At 38.7% G+C, this 21,611-nt stretch overlaps 1 protein-coding gene across 2 annotated transcripts in view; it reads left to right on the top strand.

The window, feature by feature from the left end:
• The window catches only part of LOC126254880 (SWI/SNF complex subunit SMARCC2), a 90,709-nt gene extending 70,778 nt beyond the window's left edge, over window positions 1-19,931 (top strand). For both annotated transcript variants that reach the window (XM_049955346.1, XM_049955347.1), the window contains exons 13-15: window positions 15,764-15,921; window positions 16,027-16,122; window positions 17,813-19,931. In XM_049955346.1, the coding sequence (XP_049811303.1) occupies window positions 15,764-15,921; window positions 16,027-16,122; window positions 17,813-18,652 (1,094 nt within the window). In that variant the 3' untranslated portion in view covers window positions 18,653-19,931. The remainder of the gene's footprint in view (window positions 1-15,763; window positions 15,922-16,026; window positions 16,123-17,812) is intronic.
• The last annotated feature ends 1,680 nt before the right edge of the window (window positions 19,932-21,611 follow it).

The raw sequence follows: 21,611 nt of genomic DNA on the forward strand, positions 1-21,611 counted from the left end.
TAGAATTCTACGTTCAAGCTTTTCGTAAAAGTCTATTCTCTGTCATACTAAAGTAATAGAATTCTACGTTCAAGCTTTTCGCAAAAGTCGTGAAATATCATAGATTTCTATGCTCTTCTTGGAGAATCAGAATAGGTGCTGGGGCTGTTCTGATGTTACTGCACTGTTTATATTTACAGTCGATACAGAAGCACCACAACGTTTTGTCTTTTTCTGAACTGCATTACCCTTACTATGAAACAGCCAATAAATCATCCTATGAAAAAAAGGAGTTAAATTTTGAATGAACAAGTAAACCGAATGCAGTAAGATTATATCTGAATGTAAAGAAATTTGAAACAGGTTTTTAGGAAAAACTGTTGTTAATTAATGCAAAATTGACAATCTTATTTTAATTGACAGTTACTGTCGAGTAAACTAATCGCCACCAATTGTGAGACGGCGCTTACCTAAACTGAAGGATCTTCTGGCTCCGTGTCTTCAGATTCACTGTCACTTGTTTCTGCCAGGTGCATCATCACAGATTCCACTATGGTGGCTCTTAAGCCCTGGTTCAAGAAATCAGTTCCTTGCAATGCTTCTGTGTGTTTTACACACCTCTCCCAGTCCTGCTGAATAACATTATCAAGAGCTTCGTGTGTTAGCTTCTCAACATCAGCAAGTTGGAAAGCAGTATTTCTTTTCGCTAGTTCTCGCTTTACTTGGGTCCATATCAACAATGGGATTATAGTGGCAGTGATACAGTGGTAGACATACCACTTACTGTCCCATTTCGTTTGCCAGTTGATCTAATTCATAAGTCTTTTTGGCACCTATGATTTCTTCCTTAGACAGGTGTTCAGCCTTTGTTTCATTGACTGATAATGAAACATTCTTTCTCTTTAACCCCTCCATAATATCTGCTTTGCTCCAATTTGAATGTGGGAGCTTTTCGATATGAATGGAGTGGTAACTGGCGTTGTCCATCATGATAATTGACCCTTCTTCCAGCACAGACAACATTTGAATAAACCAGTTCTTAAAAACTTCTCCATTCATTTCCGAATGGTAATCAGCTTGGCAAGAACTTTTCCCACCACAAAAAACAAGTTTGGCCTATGTCATGAAGCCTGTGGTTAATGAACCAGCATGAACGATGATTAATCAGCCCCTCAACCGGTAGGCACTTTCAAACTGCTGTTTCCTTTGGAGTCTTGCCATATATACTTACTGGTGTGGTTCTGTGAAACCAAGTTTCATCCAAGTACACTACGGGCCAGGTGTCTTCAGCATACAAGAAGTGCATTGTACGCAAAAACTTCGCTCTTTCTGCCGCAATGTCTCTGTATCCCATTAAGAATTTCTGTCCGTCATTACACTTCTTGAATCGGAAACCAAGGGAGCGGAGAAGACAAAGAACAGAGGCCTCTGAGCACGAGTAATTAATTTTTTCCACTGAGGTCAGCCTGTCTTTTTTTAGCCATTGGATACTCTCGTCTGTCGTAATATCTAAGTACAGTTCTACACACGAGCTCTTTGTTAAAATTGTCAAAGTCAGTTGATTTCCGTTCATTTTTCATATCCCTTTCTTGGAGAATCGTAACATTCATTCATGTCTGGAGATTTTGCTAATGAGACAGATTTGCTAATACGGCTTACAGTTGACTTGGAGACACCACACACTTTAGTAGTAAGTTTATGAATTTGTGCAAAATTTAAGTTATTCTCTGCTTCTTCATTGTTGGTCAGATCAGTAAAAAACTTGAGTACATTCGATATGATACTTTTCAATTGCTTACGAATGTCTTTCCGCCCTTTATGCACACCGACCGGAGAAGTACTACAAGTAGGCTGTTGCTCCTGCATTGTTATTCACCACTGAACACACGTCAAAGCACCTTTCTAAAGACAGTAAGACAATGAGATCAGACGTCAGCACTCGATATAGCGTGGTAACACTGAGCTTTCAGCTGCTCTGACCTACCACACTGCTAATGCTACCTACATGGCAACAAGGCTGAGAGGCGGGCGAATCACAGCCCACAGCCCCTGCTGGCAGCAGGCAACAGCCGTGACCTATAGGACTCTACTTTTCTGCCATCCGTTCTAGTGAGAACTAATAAGAGCCCCAAGCACTCGATACTGTCCAAATTTTAAAACTTACATGTTGGTACAGTGCAGCGACAGCGCTCTTCCACAGAAGCCGCATGATACTTTTAAATGAAATTATTGTTGCCATTTTATGTTTATTTATTTATTTATTTCACTATTGCAATTTCGGGTGTAGAGCCATTTTCAAGTGCAAGGTAACTGAAACCTATCAAACATGTATAAAAGGGCAAGGCATAATGTGATAATATTTCATTAACAACACAATTTACGGAGCAATACTTAGTTGTGACCTTGCACATGAAAGTAAGTCCACATGTGAAATCGCAATGTAAAATAAACGAACAGTAAAAACTTACAGTCTAATTGGAGCAATGATTTCATTTAAAAAGCATATAATGACTGTAGTCCTCAGCTAAGTAAAAATCATCATATGATTTCATTTCCACATTCTAAAGCCTGGTCATACAAAAGCAAGTGGTAGTGAACGTGAGTAAAGTAGTATAACACCTCATTTACTATGCAGCAAATTGAAGTGAACACAGGTGAAAGAGCATTCAGATTATTTGCCAGTGATTACCACCGTTTGTTTGACCTGTGAACAAGCATTTACACAGGAGGGAACAACAAGCATTTCCATAGGAGAGAACATAAGAGGATCAGCATAGTGTACCAATTCTACTAAACACTGCATACTTTTAGAGTTCCATACCTCAGTTAGTAAAATGGAATCCTTGTAGGGTGAGCTGCTTCATCAACGTAATCAAAAGATATGACTATTTAGGTCACATATTTTGATATTCGCAAATTCGCTCATCAAATTGAATTTTCTTATTTTAAGAGTACTGAAAGAGCAATCGGTTTTATTCACTAAAAATAAAAAAAATAAAAAATCTCCACAGCATAGATCGCATAAAAGATTTCCTTATTTACAGTTTCTACAGATTTTTAAGGTATGTAAGTGCACAGTTCTTAACTTCCAGTTTTTGTAATGCCAAACTAAAACTTTTATCTCAAATATTACATCTTAACTCATGTTATGTGAGACATTCCATTTAGATGCCCTTTGTTACAGACTGGAAAATGACAGCAAAGTCTGTCAGAATTGGTTGTCTTAAATAAAGAAACATTTTATGTGATTGAGGCTGTCGAAGGTTTTTGTCACTCATCAAAACTTACAGGGTACTTCCCGTTGGCGTAGAATCATGAAATTTGGCAAGAAGCAAGGTTTCACAGTAAAAGTAAAGAAAAAATCTCAAAATTATTATTTGTAATTACATCACACAAAAAATATTTCTTTTGTCATTTGTTAACTGACTTCAAACTTGAAACTAAAGCAATCACTACTTTTGCTTTCAGGCTGACTGGGTTGCAATGGTTCAAGTCAAACATCAGGCAACGAATGATTTTATTGTTCATATGAAGTGTTTCGGAATTTATCCATCATGAGACATCAAGAGGCGATTATTGCATGTAGCTAAGGTGTTGTAAGTTCTGTGCGAAACAAACATTCACAGACTAATGTGCAATAATCATTCATGGATGTCTGATGATGGATAAATTCTAAAACGTGTCATATGATCAGTAAATTAATTCCTTGCCTGATATTTGACTTTTACTATTGCGACCTAGTCAGCCTGATGGAGAACTGCTTATTATACTAATGGTTGCCTGCCTCCTCCATGACTTTGTCACATTTATATTATTGAAATTAAAATACTGCTGAAAATCTTGGAATCCCTGTGACCAATATCTTGCCAGTATTAATTTCAGTAACAGGCAAAAATGTTCACAATTCTTGAATCCTGGAATGGATGAACTGTCTATATACATAATAAAGTTTGTATGGAACTGTCAGTGCATGAGCCTTACTCACACGTGGTCTTTTTTAAATCCTCACGTATGTTTCACATGATAACAGCATTAGTTACAGCATCAATGTAAGTCAGTGTTGCCACAGGTTCTGGAAATCAGGGAATTTCAAACTCATCAGGGAAATCAGGGAATTTCAAACACGTCAGGGAAATTAAAACTGGAAAAATCTTGTTTTTGTCTCAGTAGATGAAATGGTTTGTTTACTGAGGTGTCATGCGTCATTGTTGGCAAGATGCAGATGAGTACGTGAACTGCTTCCCTACTCCCTCATTACTACTGCTTCTCTCCTTCCTACCGATCCTCTGAGCTTGCGGTCAGTGCTACCACCACTTTTTACCACTAGCCTAGCAGACAAGAGGCAGATAGGCATGAGGAGTGATTTGTTTGGATCTGATTCTCAGAGACTGTAGAAGCAGCAGCCGGAGATGGCGGTCATGTGTGCATGAGTTGTGTCTGAGTGATTGTATGGATGTGTGTGTGCTCTCATTTTCTGAAAAAAGCTGTGGCTGAAAATTAAGTTGTGAGAGTGTTAATTGTCTTTCCTACATGCCCCTTTGCAGCTCAACAATCATCTTTATGGTGAGTTGCTACCTGTTCTCATTACTATTGATTCTTAGAGTAGTTGAACAAGTTATTTGTTGCATGGATTGATGACTGTGGTCTCATGTCATCAACATGTTGTCTTTGGCTCATGAATAGCTGGTCACATGAGTGGATTTCCACAACAGGCCAAAACTGCAGGCTGTTTCTGCGGGTATCTGTAATGGATCATGCCTGCTGATCTGAAGACATTCGATTTCCACTAATGTGCAGGTCTAGCTTGTCGGATATAGTCTCCCCAATCTCCTTGCTGGCCAGGTCTATTAGTGTGTGGCGTAAAGCAGCAGGTTTTTATGGTTTATCCGTGGATCCAGGATAGTGGTGCTCATCTGCATGCCAGAGACCATGGGTAATGAATTTCAGGAATTGTGATTGCCTCATCACAAGAATGTTGTACAGTGTGGCATTTTATAGACACTTTATTCGTTCAAGCACATTTTTGAACTTCAAAAGTAGTTTATATGTTATAAAGTATGGACGATAAGAAGAAGAAAATTGTGTCAGTCGCTGACAGTTTGTACACTATGTACTCATAGATTTCTCAAAATAAAAATCACAAAGTACTTGTAAAATAACAGATATAACACAGTGGGTAATAACCGGCAGTAATGAACATAGTAGAACCAACATTTATTGCAGTCACTTACAGTGTAGGTTTACACAAATCTTCCCCACATTATACCCTTCTTTCAAGAGGCCTACTTTTTTCTGTGGTTATTTCTGAAATCACTGAAGGTATTTTAAATCTGTCTTGTGACTCCAAGAGAATCCATATTTTTGTCACCAAAGGTTTTTTTTAATGAAATAAAATAACATCAGTAGTCTAAATGAAAAACATATACCATTTGGCTTGCTTTCTCCATCTAAAAATAGTTCATTACAAAAAATCCTGATATTAGTAAATAATATTCTTGCTCATATCAGGAAACATCGTCTGCTTGCAAGTTTTCGTTAGATATTTCCTCGTCTGCACTATTGTTTGTTGTACCGTAGCTGCAAAGACAGACTTTCAAATTACGTTTTAACTTATCCTTGAGATGTCAAAATTTGACAGGGAAAAATAGTAAAAATTATCTGGAAATTGGGTAAATATCAGGGACTTTCACTCAGGGAAACTTGTGCCAACTCTGTAAATATTAGATACTGAATAAGATCATTGTGCCTACTGGTTTTGAAAAGGGAAACAGAAAGAAGTAAGAAAATAAGTGTGTAGGTGTCTGAATTTTTATGTAATCGTGAAATGTATCAAGATACACTTGAAACCTGAATTGCAGCTCCAGCCTTCTTTAGCATTACTCCAGAACTTTGCATATAAGTCAGTTGATGCCTTTCTCTGGTTCATCAATATGCTTGAGGAGGAAATGTAAGAGCAGAGCATTAATTACAAATGGTCACCATAAAGGTGCTGGCACACAAAAGAGCAGAAGACACTAGCGCCTAAGTGGAGAGGACGCGAGCTTCCTTTGATGATATTTCGCAAAAAAGACTGACAAGTAGGTGAACATGAGCAAACACAGCAAATGTGTACTGAACACGACCAAATGTTTTTTCACACTCATCCACCATTGTTAACACCACCCTCTGTGGAAACCAGGCCCAAGTGAGCAGTTCGTTAGTGCTCTCTGCCATTCTATCGTATTACTTGGTGTCTGTTTCTCTATGCATAACACAGTAGTGAATGGAAGAGAACACAGAATGAGAATGTCATCACACAAACACTTGTAAACATTGAGATTATGCATTCGCTAGTAAGTTGTTTCTTGTTGTGGAAAAGCTAAGCAAAGGGAAAACAAGATTAGAAACAGGATTTGTTTCTCACTTCTAAAGGAAATAATGTCATGTAAAATAAGATATTATAAATCTTTTTAACATTTTCAAAAACGTCAGAGGCGCTGTGGATAACGAGTGAACAATGGACCAAACATGACTGGAATGTCTCCTCTCACTCCTGCCAAATGTTTGCACATGAGAGAACGCAGTTTGCCTTGGTGTTTGTTCACTTAGTATTAACCAGGCTTAAGATATCCTTGGAGTAGAGTCAAAATTGTCAGAATTTAAGGACTGAAATATAATGCAGAAATTATGTAATGATATTGAAATCGAAAGCTTGAAAATAAAGAGTTCTGTTAGCAAATACTTGGTAACAGGTTTATTTGTATGAAGCTAATGCTGCTTGAGCTACCAAAGTTATTAATGAAATATAAGTATATACTTCACATTTTTCTGAGATACTGTTATGAGGGTTGTTTGACAAGTCTAATAAATTTCCGTGAAAGAATGGAACATTTTGTTGCACTTTCATGGGTGGTAAGCTTAATTATTCCAAGGATAGTATAAAGAATTTCAACAATTTACAGCGTACAATTCATTATTGACAATCGTCAAAATTGATTAGTATGTCAACTGTGATAGAAAATTGAGAAAATAGAGTTTTGTGTTGTTATTATACAGTTTCATTAGATGTGTTGGACAGTTGTACAAATCAAAACAGAATTGGATGAAGTTTATGCAGGTTCTGCACTGTCTTGAAGACAATTTACTTGTGGATTAATGAATTTAAACATGGTCAGACAAGCGTCAAAGACATAGCACGCTCCGGCTGTCTTAGTGAGTTCACCAGAAGGGAAATCATTGACAAAATCTGTGAAATGGTAATGTGCAAAACCGCAGAACAAAAATTTGATAGTGTGCTGTGACTAGCCATCTCAGTTGAGCAAGTGTATAATATCCTGCACGGAGAATTGGCTATGAGGAAGTTGTTTGTGAGATGGGTGCTGCAATTGCTCATGGTCGACCAAAAGTGCATCTGGCACATTTCAGCACAATACAGTGTTTAATAATAATTTTTAAGACTTTTGCACCAATTTGTGACTGTTGGTGAAACCTGGATCCATCATTACACACCGAATCAAAACGGCGGCCAGCTGGTAATGTGACCACTAATTCTTTTTTTTTTTTTTTTTTTTTTCCCCAACCCCTCCCCCAAGGAATAATCCCCTCATCAGTTACTTGGAAAAAGGCAGAACCATGACTGGACCCTATTATACTTTATTCCCAGATTGTTTGAAACTTGTGTTGGCTGAGAAAAGACAAAGATTGTCACACAAAAAAATGCTCTTCACCATAATAATGCACCATCCCACACATCAGCGGTAACAATGGCGAAAGTGCATGAATTTGGCTTTGAACTGGTTCCTCATTCACCATATTCACTTCTTCCTGTTACCTAATTTGATACTTTGGCTTGCTGGGAAGAAATTTTCATCAAATGAGGATCTTAAATCACGTTGCTGAATACAAATTATATTACAGTTTCAGAACTATGTTCAAAGAGAAGTTTCATAAAACTCTCTCAAAACTGTAAGTACCATAAAATGTGTCATTTGTTTATATTGTGTTGAAGTGACAAACACAAAATCTGTACACTGCACTAATCTATTTCATTGTCTTTCCTTTGTCACTCTCCCCCATTTAACTCTAAGGAGGTAACGTGTTAAATCTATGTTTGTGACAAAAGTAGACATACTGACAGTATATTTAAGATGTTTACAGTCTCACAATTATTTTTTTAGTAGCATTCTTGAAGATATAGTTGTTCAGTCCACAGACAAAATGATATCCGGTTACAGCTAATTGTAGTCATATGCAAAATGTGGTTGTGGGTAAGAATGGCTACAGAAATACTGACGAAGGAAACCGAAACTGTTTCTTATGCTTGTTTAATGTCTCAGTGTAAAAAATATATTATTGTAATTCAGCTAACCCCTATATATCCATTATGGAAAGTAGAGGCATATATCCAAAGAGTCAGGACATGATACCCAGTGTTTACTACAGAAACTGTGCTGAAATCATTTAGTTGATTATCGGTTGTAATGAGCCTTCTACACCTGTTATTCATCATTTACATTTCTGTTTGGTGCAGGGAAATCACTGTGTTTTTTGTCCGTGATCATTTTAACGTCAGGCTGGAGCAGTCAGATAAAAACAGTAAATAGAACAGTAGTGGGTGTCTGTGTTCTTGTGTCATTGACACTTATTGTGTAGCACTGCAGCTCACAGATTATCACCTCCTGTATCTGGAGAAATTTATTGTTATTGTTACTAACGTGTGGTAAACAGGAATCAGAGAGAATAGCTATGATTGTATTGGCAAGTGATTAATAACAGAAAAGAGCAAAGCAGGAAACACATTACTGAGGCAACTGTAATTGAATTTTCTACAGGACTTAGAACTCAAAACCATTTATCTTCTGACTGTACTGTTTATGTATACTTGCAATGGTGCAATATATGTTTAATTAGTCAGAAAATCAACCGATTAAATGCAAATTAGAAAGGTTTCTAGTGCCGTATCTACATGTGGAGGTTTTTTACCACATAATCCAATCAAAAGAGCTACAAAACAGATCATGGAGGGTAATGAGTTTGTAAACTACACAACTCCATAAATCACACAATTTATCCGAAAGCTTTTGTGACAGTACAGCCTGCATTCAAAAACTAAATCGAGAGAAATGTTTGTAACCGCCACTTTGGATTCATTTAATCTCTTTATTCTGCATATAATTGTAAGAAGTATACCTACAGCAGAAATAATTTTCATCCATAGAATAAAGAAAGCTAATCTGCGACCTTCAACTGCAATTGGCTACAGGTTGAATGCACTCAGCGGGCAGGACACCGTACTTCACCATCAAAACAGGTCAATGAGCAATGTAGTGTCGTGTGCGACATCTGTTGTTCAACAGAAAAACTATTTGTGCAGTTGCCTGCACCGCCATAAGGATGGTCAATCTGTTTATTCTGTGATCTGTGATGATATCATGTCTAAATCATGAGGAAACATTGTGTTGGTGTCAGTTCATGTTTTATAGTAGGGGTGGAGTTTGTTCATTAACAATATACTCCTTTACACACTATTTGTAATACTGCATGTATGTATTGCCTGTGTGTGTGTGTGTGTGTGTGTGTGTGTGTGTGTAGTATGGTGATGTTGAGAGAAGGGAGAGGGTGAAACCCACTGCCAGCACATAGCCTACTCCTTGCGAACAGCTCCAAGGGGGCCGCCAAGCTTAATGTCCCCATCCGACAGACAGATCAACATCAGCAGTATCACATGCCATCACTTCAGGAGACACTGCAGGGAGGTTTGGTATTTAAACCAGGACATTGACACAAAGTCTGATGATCACAAACCTTACACCACAACCTCTCTCCCTTTGCCAGCCAAATATGGACAGTGAAAACTTGGTCCACCACCAGGGTTTGCGCTGGCTCACCCCTGGGTTGAGTGCCACCTAACAAGCTTTTGTTAGCAACTTTGGCCACGGAGACGGGTTAGTAGGGGCAGAATGTGAACTAAAGATGGATTGTAAATGGAAAATAAAATAAAATTTGGGAAGACATATGCAGTTAAGGAGCAGAAGGGAAAGGAAAAGTGAAGAGGAAGAAAAGGGGAGAGAGTAATGGAGGGAAGGAGAAAAAATAACAATAAATGAATAAAAGGCCGGCCGAAGTGGCCGTGCGGTTAAAGGCGCTGCAGTCTGGAACCGCAAGACCGCTACGGTCGCAGGTTCGAATCCTGCCTCGGGCATGGATGTTTGTGATGTCCTTAGGTTAGTTAGGTTTAACTAGTTCTAAGTTCTAGGGGACTAATGACCTCAGCAGTTGAGTCCCATAGTGCTCAGAGCCATTTGAACCATTTGAATTTTTTGAATAAATAATAAATACCATTTTAACAATTGTCATAGGGCTGGTCTGTTATCAGAGGTTAAGTTCAAGAAGGGGAGTGATGAGAGGATATGCTGGAGAGCAGAGTTTCATCTCCAGAATTCCAAATTACCTGTGTGGTGAAGCAGTTATGCTGCAGAGCATGCTCAGTAGCTGGATACTGGAAAGCACCAAGACAATTGATTCTTCTTTGTACATTTAAGTGTGTCCATTTATAGAAAATCATGCAGTGAACCAGTTACCCGGTAAAGAACAGTAGTTTCACATGTGCACTACCTTTAATGTTGTTGTTCTTGCAAGCAGAGGGACTGGTCTGTGGTAGGGGTTGAGTGTGAGAGTAAGATTTTATAGTTGCAATGTAAAAGACCTTTGCAGTATGGATGGTGGTCTGAGAATATTACATAATTTGGTAGTAGATGATCACAATTCAGGACTTTGCCTGAAAAAGTTATAGCTGCAGTAAAGGTATTATTGTTCACTATAGGTTTGTTTGATGGGTGGCTGTTTGGTTGCGAGCCTCAATGAGATTGAAGTCAATATCTGAGGTGGTAGCTTTGGTTTTGGATAGAGGTCAAATGAATTTCATGTGGGGAAAATGAATGAAGCTTTTGCAGAAATTGAGTGAGTTCTTTACTACTGTGAGTCCATACTGCAAATATATCATCATTAAATCTGCACCAAGTTGGGGCACAGATTCTGACAATTGAGCAGTACCTCTTCCATACGACCTGCTAAAGGTTACCATAAGACAGGGTTATACACGTTCACTTAGTTGATCCCCCATATTTGCCATCAAAGAAGAGCAGCTTATGGTTAAGGATGAAGTTCACTTGTGTGATAGTGAACAAGTGGCACTTTTTTGGGATTTTCAGTTGGTTACAGGGGTAGACAGTGTTTAAGGGATTAAAGGTCCTATGTAAATGAGATGGTGATGTTACATCAGTAGATCCAAGGAGGCTGGGAGGGAAATAGATTTGAAACACATCGGAAAATGAATAGTACCTTTTATGCATTATGGGAAGCTCTGCATGGTAGATTGGAGGTGCAGGTCTCCCAGAGCTGAGTTATGTCAAATTAGAGCTTTGCAGTCTGCTATAGGAGACAGTTGTAAAGAGCATGCCACTATTAGAATTTTTGCAGCTCAGTCTGGATGGAGGGCATAGTCACGAGGAACAGTTTTATATGTTAATGTGTTCAAGAATGAAGAATTGTACAGTGTCAAATGCCATGTTAGTGGAGTTTTTGCCCTAGGGGGCATGATAATAGTTTAGTCTGACTTCATATCGTGGCTGCCCTGGGTTTAAGTAGGACTATGGTTTGAGGTTTCAGAGATATTTTATTGTAAGAATTGAAGGTGGTGCTGCAAGTGGAGAATTTCTGCAGTACCAAGAGAAGCTGCTTTTGGATGAGGGTATATGGATTCTCTCGGATTTTAGGATGGAATGTTTTGGCCAGCATCTGATTCTTACTTTATTGTGTATGTATTTGGACTTTGTGGTATAGGTATTCCCAGTTGAGTCTCTCTCTCTCTCTCTCTCTCTCTCTCTCTCTCTGTGTGTGTGTGTGTGTGTGTGTGTGTGTGTGTGTGTAAGTAAGTAAGATTTGGTCTTTAGGGCCTGTGATTAAGTTTTGCTGTGATACTGAAGGTTAGGCCTTTCACTAGAACAGATATAGATATGTCTGTAGCAGAGTGAGATCTCTACAGCAAGTATAAACTTGAATGTTTTCTGGGGTTGTGATATGTTAGAGTATGATTATGGCTCTGGTTGAGACAGAGTGGGAGTTGCACGGAGGCCAAACTGGGTTTGTTGGAAAGGTGGCATTATTTGTTGGGGGCAGTATTAAGAGTTGTTGGTGCATGATAGGGGAGAGGATCAGTATTAGCACAAAATTGGTGTAGATGCTGAAAGAAAATTTTATGTGGGAGGTACATGAACCAGTAGTGTGTAGTATAGCTACAATGCTATGTAACAGCTGTATCGATGATTTAGTAAGAACATGGACGCTTCACCAGATATGAACATTGGAAACTAGAAATATTACACTACTTTGTACTGATGTATCTACATCTGCATCTGCATGGCTACTCAAAAATTCACATTTAAGTGCCTGGCAGTGGGTATCATCAAATCATTTTCACACTATTTATCTATCATTTCACCCTCATACAAACTGCAGGAAAAACAAACATTTGAATCTCTCCATGTGAGATCTGATTCTATTATTTTATTATGATGATTATTTTTCCCTATGTAGGTGAACATCAACAAAATATTTTTGCATTTGGAGATGGGAGTTGGTGATTGAAATTACATGAAAAGATCTCACTGCAATGAAAAAGTCTTTGTTTTAATGCTTGCCACACCATCTCACCTGTCACATCCAAGACTCTCTCCCGTATCTTATGAAAATACAAGATGAGTTGCCCATCTTTGAACTTTTTCAATATACTTCGTCAATCCTGTTTGGTAAGGCTTCCACACTGCACAGCAAAACTGTAGCAGAGGATGGAGAAGTGTAGTGTAAGCATCTTCCCCAGTGTTCTGCCAATAAAACAGTCTTTGGTTTGCCTTCCCAACAACATTTTCTGTGTGATCTTGGCGTCAGCATTGTGAAAAATGTGTACGCCTGCAGGGCGATTACGTCGAGAAGTAACGCCAGTTTCATCGATTTCGGGTCAGTAGTTAATTAGAAAAAAAAAATCGGAGGCCTTAGAACTTGAATGCACCTCGTATGGAGTGTAGCCATGTATGGAAGTGAAATATGGACGATAAATAGTTTAGACAAGAAGAGAATAGAAGCTTTTGAAATGTGGTGCTACAGAAGAATGCTGAAGATTAGATGGGTAGATTACATAACTAATGAGGAGGTATTGAATAAAATTGGGGAGAAGAGGAGTTTGTGGCGCAACTTGACTAGAAGAAGGGATCGGTTGGTAGGACATGATCTGAGGCATCAAGGGATCACCAATTTAGTACTGGAGGGCAGTGTGGAGGGTAAAAATCGTAGAGGGAGACAAAGAGATGAATACACTAAGCAGATTCAGAAGAATGTAGGCGGCAGTAGGTACTGGGAGATGAAGAAGCTTGCACAGGATAGAGTAGCATGGAGAGCTGCATCAAACCAGTCTCAGGACTGAAGACCACAACAACAACAACAACAACAACAACAACAACAACATGACATTTCTGACAAGAAATCACGACTCCAGTCGCACAACTGACATGATACTCCATAGGCACCCAGTTTAGTTAGAAGCTGCTTGTGAAGAATGATATCAGAAGCCTTCAGGACTCTGGAAATGTAGAAATGTGAAATCAGTTTAAGATACCCTGTTGTTAGCACTCATTACTTCATGAGAATAAAGAGCTAGCTGTGTTTTCTGAATCCGTGATGACTATGTGTTAGTGTATTATTTACCTCAAGGTAATTTATAATGTTTGAAACAGTATATAGTCCAAAATCCTATTGCAAATCCACATCAGTGGAAGGAGCTTTAATTTAATGTATTTATATGGGTCTGTAATTTAGTGGATTACTCCTATTTCCTTTCGCGAGCAGTGGCGTGACTGTTGCAACTTTCCAGCCTTTAGGTATGGATCTTTTGTTGAGTGAGCACTTATATATGATTGCTAAGTACAGAGCTATTATATCAGCATAGTCTGAAAGGAATGTAAATGGTGTACAATCTGGACCAGAAGACTTGCCTGTATTAAATGATTTGAGTTGCTGTGCTACACCAAAGATATGTACTTGTAAGTTACTCATTTGGACAGCAGATTTGGATTCGAATCCTGGAATATTTACTTCATCTTTAGAATATTTACTTCATCTTCTTTGGTGAAGGAATTTCAGAAAACGGTATTTATTAACTTTGCTTTAGTGGTACTGTTATCAGTAACATTACCATTGCTGCCTCACATTGAAGGTATTGCTGTGTCCTGCTGCTGGTTACTTTATACATGGCCAGGGTCTCTTTCGATTTTTTGCTAGATTTTGTAGCAGAATTTTGTTGTGGAAACTATTAAAAGCATCTTACACTGAAGACCACATTAAATTTTGAGCTTTTGAAAAATTTTGTCAGTCTTGGAGATTTTGTATTCTTTTAAATTGGCATGCTTTTTCCGTTGTTTCTGCAGCCATTTTCTGACATGTTTTGTGTACTATTGGGAGGGGGTAGAGATCAGTTTCCTGGTTTAGAAGGAACGGAAACTGCCTTTTTGGAAAGTGTCAGGCGAATTTTTGCATGCTTTTTTTAAACAGATAAGTAATAATGAATCAAAATAAAGACAGACTGCAAATGGAATTGTACAAACAATGTCGAATAATCTCAAATTATAAGTTAAGAATTTCAGCAAATAAAACTAAAGTTATGATATTCTTTGATCAAATATCATCTAAATAAAACTGGATCTAGTGCAACATTTCGATTGTGTTAGGTGTGACATAAAGCTTAAAAGGAAGACAAATAGATCAGATTAGAGGAAATGTGACACTATTGCAATACCTTATGAAACGGAAGCAAGAAAAAAGATTCAGATTGTATTGTTGTGTGTATAACACAATTTATTAAATACAAGACAGAATATTCTTGAGGCACTGATAAGAGTATGTCAACACTAACCATAGTCAAGTGACAGAACAGAATACATGAACAAGGCCAGCCACAGCCAGTGCCTAATTCATAAACAGTTGTGTTGCCATAGTCACAGTAAGACTGACTCTCTTGTGGCATCCAAATGCCATCTGGCTGGAATAAGCGTACCGAATTTACAGCCCGAGGCTGTATAGTATATTGCAGTCTAAGCTTTGATCCTGCTTGACCTAAAGTATCTTGTTATGGTAGAAAGCAATGCCACTGGCAGTGTTTGCGGCAGTATAACTTGTGGAGGTTGGGAGACTGTATCATATATCGCCACTCCTTAGCAAAGGGGATAAGAATGCAAATTATATTTCACAAGCTGATGGTAGTCCCTAAGTTATTAGATGCACCATTGTGTTGGGCTCCATTTTCCGAAAGACCTAAGCAATTGCAAAATCTTGAATAGGTAAAAGTTTCTTACATAACAGATAAAGTTGGAAATTACTTTATAGTTAGAAAACTAGGTGTGCTATCAGTGAGAACCATGCTAAATCCAAACATGTTCTGTGAGTTTCAGAAACAAAGATCCCAAAGAAAATCAGACAAATAAAATATTTCCTTAGAATGAAATTATACATAGTACAAATTGTTATGAATTATTTGGTGCTTTGATCTGTTTGTCGTTAGAGTGCAAACCTTGGAAAAATGGAGCTTATATTAAGTGCATTTAAAATGGTGTAGATGCGTCTGTCACCCTCTGACTGTTAAACTAGCAGTTGTAATAAAAAAAAGGAAAGTAAATAGAAACTAGTTGTTTCTTTATTATGCAACCACTCTTAAAATTATCTATTTAAAATTTGCTTAATCACAAATGTAATGTTACAGGTGGTGGAGCATTGGGCCCATTAGCATATCAGCCAATTCCATTCAGCAAAGCTGGTAATCCAATTATGTCAACAGTAGCATTTTTAGCTTCTGTAGTTGATCCAAGGGTTGCAGCATCTGCAGCAAAGGCAGCAATGGAAGAATTTGCAAGTATCAAGGTGAGGGTTTTTTGTTGTTTTTCCCCCTTGCCACTCCAAAACATGATTGTTACTAAATAGTGTATTCCTGATACTTCATATGGAAACTGACATTCCTGTTTCCAGGATGAGGTTCCTGCTGCTCTAATGGATGCTCATGTCAAGAATGTTGAAGCCTCATCCACTGAAGGAAAATTTGATCCCTCTGCAGGATTAGCACAGGTTTGTTAATACACTCTCAATGTTTTTTTAGTTACTTTGATTCTCATTTTGTATTGTGTTGTGTTGCACTACTGATCCAGAACAGTAGATCTGCATTTTTACTACACACGCCGATGTAAACCAAGACCACTGTCCACCCTGAGACTGAATGTTATATGGTTGGCATTGTGGGCACATTACACTGTAAGAAAAGTCTATACAGTAAGAAAGCATATAGGGGAAGCAGACACATATGGGGAGTCATTCTAGTGATGATTTAGGCAGCATATGGGGAAACTGACATAGCAACTATGACAAAGAGCAGATGATTGTGTCCTGGCACCTGGGAACAAGCATCTTGGATGTGATAAAGCTGGTTAGCTGTTTGTGTGCTATTGCTTTGAGCAACTATGGAAAGTGGTTGAAGAATATTGAAACCAGAAGTAAGTGACAAGATTATCAAAATCTTTGCCTAATCACAGAATGTGAAGATTGGAGGCTTGCCCGCACCATAAAACAGGACATGAAGCAATCTGTGGCAGCTCTGATGATGGAGTAAAAGTGTTTAGGAGCACATGCTCAGTGCATGTTGTTGAACTTGGGGCTCAGTAGAAGGCGACCCCTATGTTTTCCTATGTTTGCCTAACAACATTGTGAGTTATGATTGCACTGGATTGTAGAGATTGGACTCTGGAACTGTAAAAATATGTTGTGTGATCAGATGGATAACTTTCTCGTTATACTAGTTCCGTGGTCAGGTATATTGGAAACATTCACATAGTCATGTACACAGGTCAGTAGGGGCAATATTGTATTATTGGGGACATTACTTGGAGTTTCATGGGATCCGTTTCAGTAATCAAAGACACCAGGACAGCTATTAGTGTGTATGAACAGTATTGTGGATTGCCTGCATACTGTCATGCATTGTGTCTTTCCATAAATTGATGGTATCTTACAGCAGGCTGACTGTCCATTTCACAAGGCCAGAACCATGCTATAGCGGTTTGAAGAGTATGATAGTGAACTCGTGGTGATGTCTCGGTCACCATATTCACCTGATCTGAACCCAGAGGTACAGGTTTGGGATTGTATTGGGTGCCAAATCATTGTCCACTAGCCACCGACTCCTAATTTTCAGGAATTGTGTGGCGTGTGCGTAGCTACCTGGTGCCGCATACCTCTCGTAATTGTCTAAGAATTTGTTGAATCTGCACCACAGAGAATCGCTGCTGTATTACACTCCAGAGGTGGACCAATATGTTATTAAGTAGATATTCATAATGTTTTGGTTCATCAGCATATGTTGCATGGCAGAAGGTTTTACATACCATTAATGTTCAGCCTTCATATTCCTGTTATTGATCCTGCTTGTGGAACTATATTTGTGCTTAATTTTTCCCTAATTGGTTTAGTATTATGCATCTTAAGTATGAGAAATACTCATAATGGATCACAGGAAACATAAGTTTGCTTATGACTATAACATATGACAAACTTTTAATGTATGGAATTTCATGTGATGCAGAGATAAGCAAGAACTAGAAATTGAAAGTTAGTATTAGATTTTGCATTAATTTTGGGACACGAGAACTTCTTGGTCAGTTTCATAACAAGCAGCACAAAAAATGAATCTGCACATCACGTTTCACTTTTTGCTCATTTTTAGTGCACTTACTCTGAAATGAAGCAAGTTTTATTTATTTTGCAGAGTGGAATTGCTGGGACTGTTCCGGAAAAAGAAGATGAAGTTGTGGAGAAGGAAAAGAAAGATGATGATAAAGAAGCAGAGGAGAAACCGTGTGATGCTGAAGGAAAACAGAAGAAAGAGTCTGAAAAGCCAGAAGCTACTGAAACTGAAAAGAAATCAGACGAAAGGGATGGAAAGGAAAGTACTGAAGAGGAGAAGTCCAATGACAAAACTGATATCAAAGAAGAAGGGGAGCAGAAAGAAGGAAGTGAAGGTGAGACGAGACCGACAGAAACGGAACACGATCGTTTGGTGAAGGACGCCCAGCTGCAGGCTGCCGCAGCTGCGGCACTGGCAGCTGCCGCGGTCAAGGCTAAGCATTTGGCCGCTGTCGAGGAACGCAAGATCAAATCGTTGGTAGCGCTGCTCGTGGAGACTCAGATGAAGAAGTTGGAAATCAAACTGCGCCATTTCGAGGAGCTCGAGACGACAATGGAAAGGGAAAGAGAAGGTTTAGAATATCAACGACAGCAGCTCATTACGGAACGGCAACAGTTCCACCTGGAACAATTGAAAGCTGCCGAATTCCGTGCTCGTCAACAGGCACACCAACGGCTTGCGGCTGAAAGTGGTGTTCCTAGCGGAGGATGGGGTGGGCAGGTTCACTCTTCCCCTGCAGCGCCCCCTGCCACACCTGGAGGAAACCCCAGTGAGGGTGGTGTGACACCCAGTACAACACCAACACCACCTTCACCCCAGGCAACAGCTGGCCCTCCACATGCCAGTGCAACAGCTGTGCCTAATGTTCACCCCCAGGCCGTCGGCTCACCTTCTCCTGGGCCGCAGCAGCAGGCTGTGTAGACAGTCTATTTTATTGTCAGCAATTGAGAACTTAATTTGTGTCAATTTCTTCAGTTCTTATTGGATTATGAATACGTCGTGTACTCTTTGAAATACTGTCATATGCATAGTGTAGAGATGCTTTATCATAAATCATTATTCATTGTCTGTGGGTGTGTGTATTTGAAGTGTATTTGCAACTAACTGGTGAGGCAAAGAAAGACAAAGAACAACAGGTGCAAGATCACTGGCCTTTGATGGTCCTTTTAAGCTTTGTATTTAATCACATTTGAAACTAAAATGAGTGTGTGCTATCAAACATTACGATTATCGTCACAGAACAGAATTATTAGAACAGAACTGAACAGTAGTAAAGGAAAATGGTAATTTGTTTTTCGATTCTGTAATGTGAATCTTCCGTTGCTTTCTTCTGCACAGTTTGTGCTTTATTCAAGACTGATGGATGTTAACAGTAGTAAAGGAGAACGCTAGTATGAAAAATCCTAATTTGTTTTTTACCTTTGTAATGTGACTGTTCTGTTGCTTTCTTCTTCACGATTCGTACTTTATTGAAGACTGATGGATGTAAATGTTCAGCAGTGCTATGTTTTACTGTGTCAATGTTTTGCTTTCTCACCAGTATTCTTAAAAATGTGTACTACCATTGAATGTCGTTTGTTCTGTTCATTGTGTACCACATGATTTGTTTTTAAGTATGTCAAATATGTAAACTCACAGTCACCAAGATCCTATATATTTTCTTTATTTGCTAATTTATTTTCAAAACTGTGGAGATGAACTAGATTTTGACTCTGTTAGACAAATGATAATGTAACTGAGGTGTTACTCTTCTCTTACCAAGTGAATCTTTGTAATCTGTCTGTAGTAATCTCTGTAACTTTTTTATGACTTTTGTAGTGAAAATGTAATCTGTAAATTGTTTAGCACATATCTCCCTCTCCTTGTGTGTGTGTGTGTGTGTGTGTGTGTGTGTGTGTGTGTGTGTGTGTGTGTGTGTTGTGTTTTTTTGAGTATGCACATATATTTACCTATGTGCGTATCTGAGTGAAATGGTTAAAACACATGTAGAACATAGATCCATCTGAATTGAATGTAATGAATCTTGAGATCCAGCTGATGAGGATGAAGTTCAAGCTGCATAGTTAAAATACTCTGCATATGTAGAGACATTTCCATAGTATAAATGAGATTTTTCGTATTATTTGTATGTATAAAATGCACAATGTCTTATGTAAATAAAAGCAATTATGTATTACTAGAGGGCAGCCAGGCTGCTTAATCTTGTTGTATTTTATTTCTATTAATCATAGAGTTGAGACTTAAAAAGACATCTTTCAGGATTCCTGGTTGTGGTTGATTAATGGTGTGCTTCTATAAAATGGAAACTACTACTCAACACCTAGAAGCAAATCATTAAACAATGGTTATGGTAATGAAAGCTATCATCTTTATGTTAATCAAAACAGCATTATTTTTATTGTCATTGTCCTTTGATATTAACAGAAAAAGCGAACATTTACATTTACTGTTTTAGGAAGAAAAAGAATAACTACAGAAAGATAGTGAATAGTTACATTAACATCATCATTAACATAATCTGTTTGCTGACTAGGTCGGGGGGTGGGGGGGTTAGTGCCTGTCTGTGAAGGCCTCTGTAAGATCTTCAGCATACTGAGCAAGACAGTTCTTTTCACTGAAATATACTGTCCCATGTGGCTAGGCTGAATGGGAATGATTTTTGGCATGCAGCTCTGCTGCAGTGATTGCACAGCTTTGCATATTGGTGTAAGTGCCCATCAGCTGTCTACCAGGATGCGTGGCCACCATCTAACAATGGCCAAGAGCAAACTGGATGACACTGTGGCTTAACATGCAGCCGAACATAACACACTTTATTTCAATGGCTGCTTCACAACTTGGCCATCTGGATCCCCTCCTCCAGCAGCTTTTCTGAACTGTGCAGATGGGAGTTATCTTTACAACACATTTTGTGCTCCTGACATCATCATGGCCTCATCATACAGTAACCTACTGTCCCCAAAGCCTCCACTGAACAGTTTCAGTCCCCTGTGTCACACCACTTCCTCCCAGTTCACTTCCCCTCACCATCATTGTGCACCAAAATACTCACCAGTCTGTTTCTCTTCCCTGCTCCTTTCCTTCTCCCTCTCCCACTTTCTGCCAGCCACCTGATGCTTTGCACGACAGCCTTGTCCTGCCAGCTTCTAGTTCCTGCATTCTCCGCCAGGCAGCGCTCTCTTCTCTCTCCCCACTCGTGCTCTGCTATCACTCATGCCTCCCTACCACACTCCAAATTGCTGTTTCTGTTGGACGCAGTTGCATTCTGGCTAGCAATAATTGTCATATTTGTATGTGAGGTGTGCTTGTTTTTGGGTACATTTGTATGTTTCATTTCTGAAGAAGGCTTTGACCAAAAGATAAATGTGTCTGCAACTCAATGTGTCTGCAACTCAACGTGTGATCTCTACAGTGAATAGCAATCTATCCCTTTCATAATATTGTTGATGTGATCTTGTGTAACATAGGGGAATAAAGGTTTGAAAAGTACTAAATAGAATGCACAATGGGGAAGAGAGTGTTGGCAGTTAAAGAGTATTAAGAAATGCAGAAGGTGTGATTCCACATTGTGTGTGTAAGGAAATTATGAGAAGGTACAAAGATAATTCAGATGCTGTAGCAGTGTTTGAAAACTTGTCAAACGGGCTGCTCAAAGTGGTATAGCAAAAATAGGGATGTTGGTGAGGCAGAAAGAGAGACCAGGGTAGAGTGAAGCAATGCAATAAAAATGTGGAATAAAAGAATCTGGAAATACTTATAAATAAATACTGGCATATATCATAGTGCACCTGTATTGTTAAAATTTGTTTGTGTACTCAATTTCAATCATATCCCTCTATGTAGATAAAAAGAGAAGCAATGTTAGATAATGCTGTATGTC

The sequence above is a fragment of the Schistocerca nitens genome, chromosome 1 (assembly GCF_023898315.1).
Source record: "Schistocerca nitens isolate TAMUIC-IGC-003100 chromosome 1, iqSchNite1.1, whole genome shotgun sequence".
Lineage (NCBI taxonomy): Eukaryota > Metazoa > Arthropoda > Insecta > Orthoptera > Acrididae > Schistocerca > Schistocerca nitens.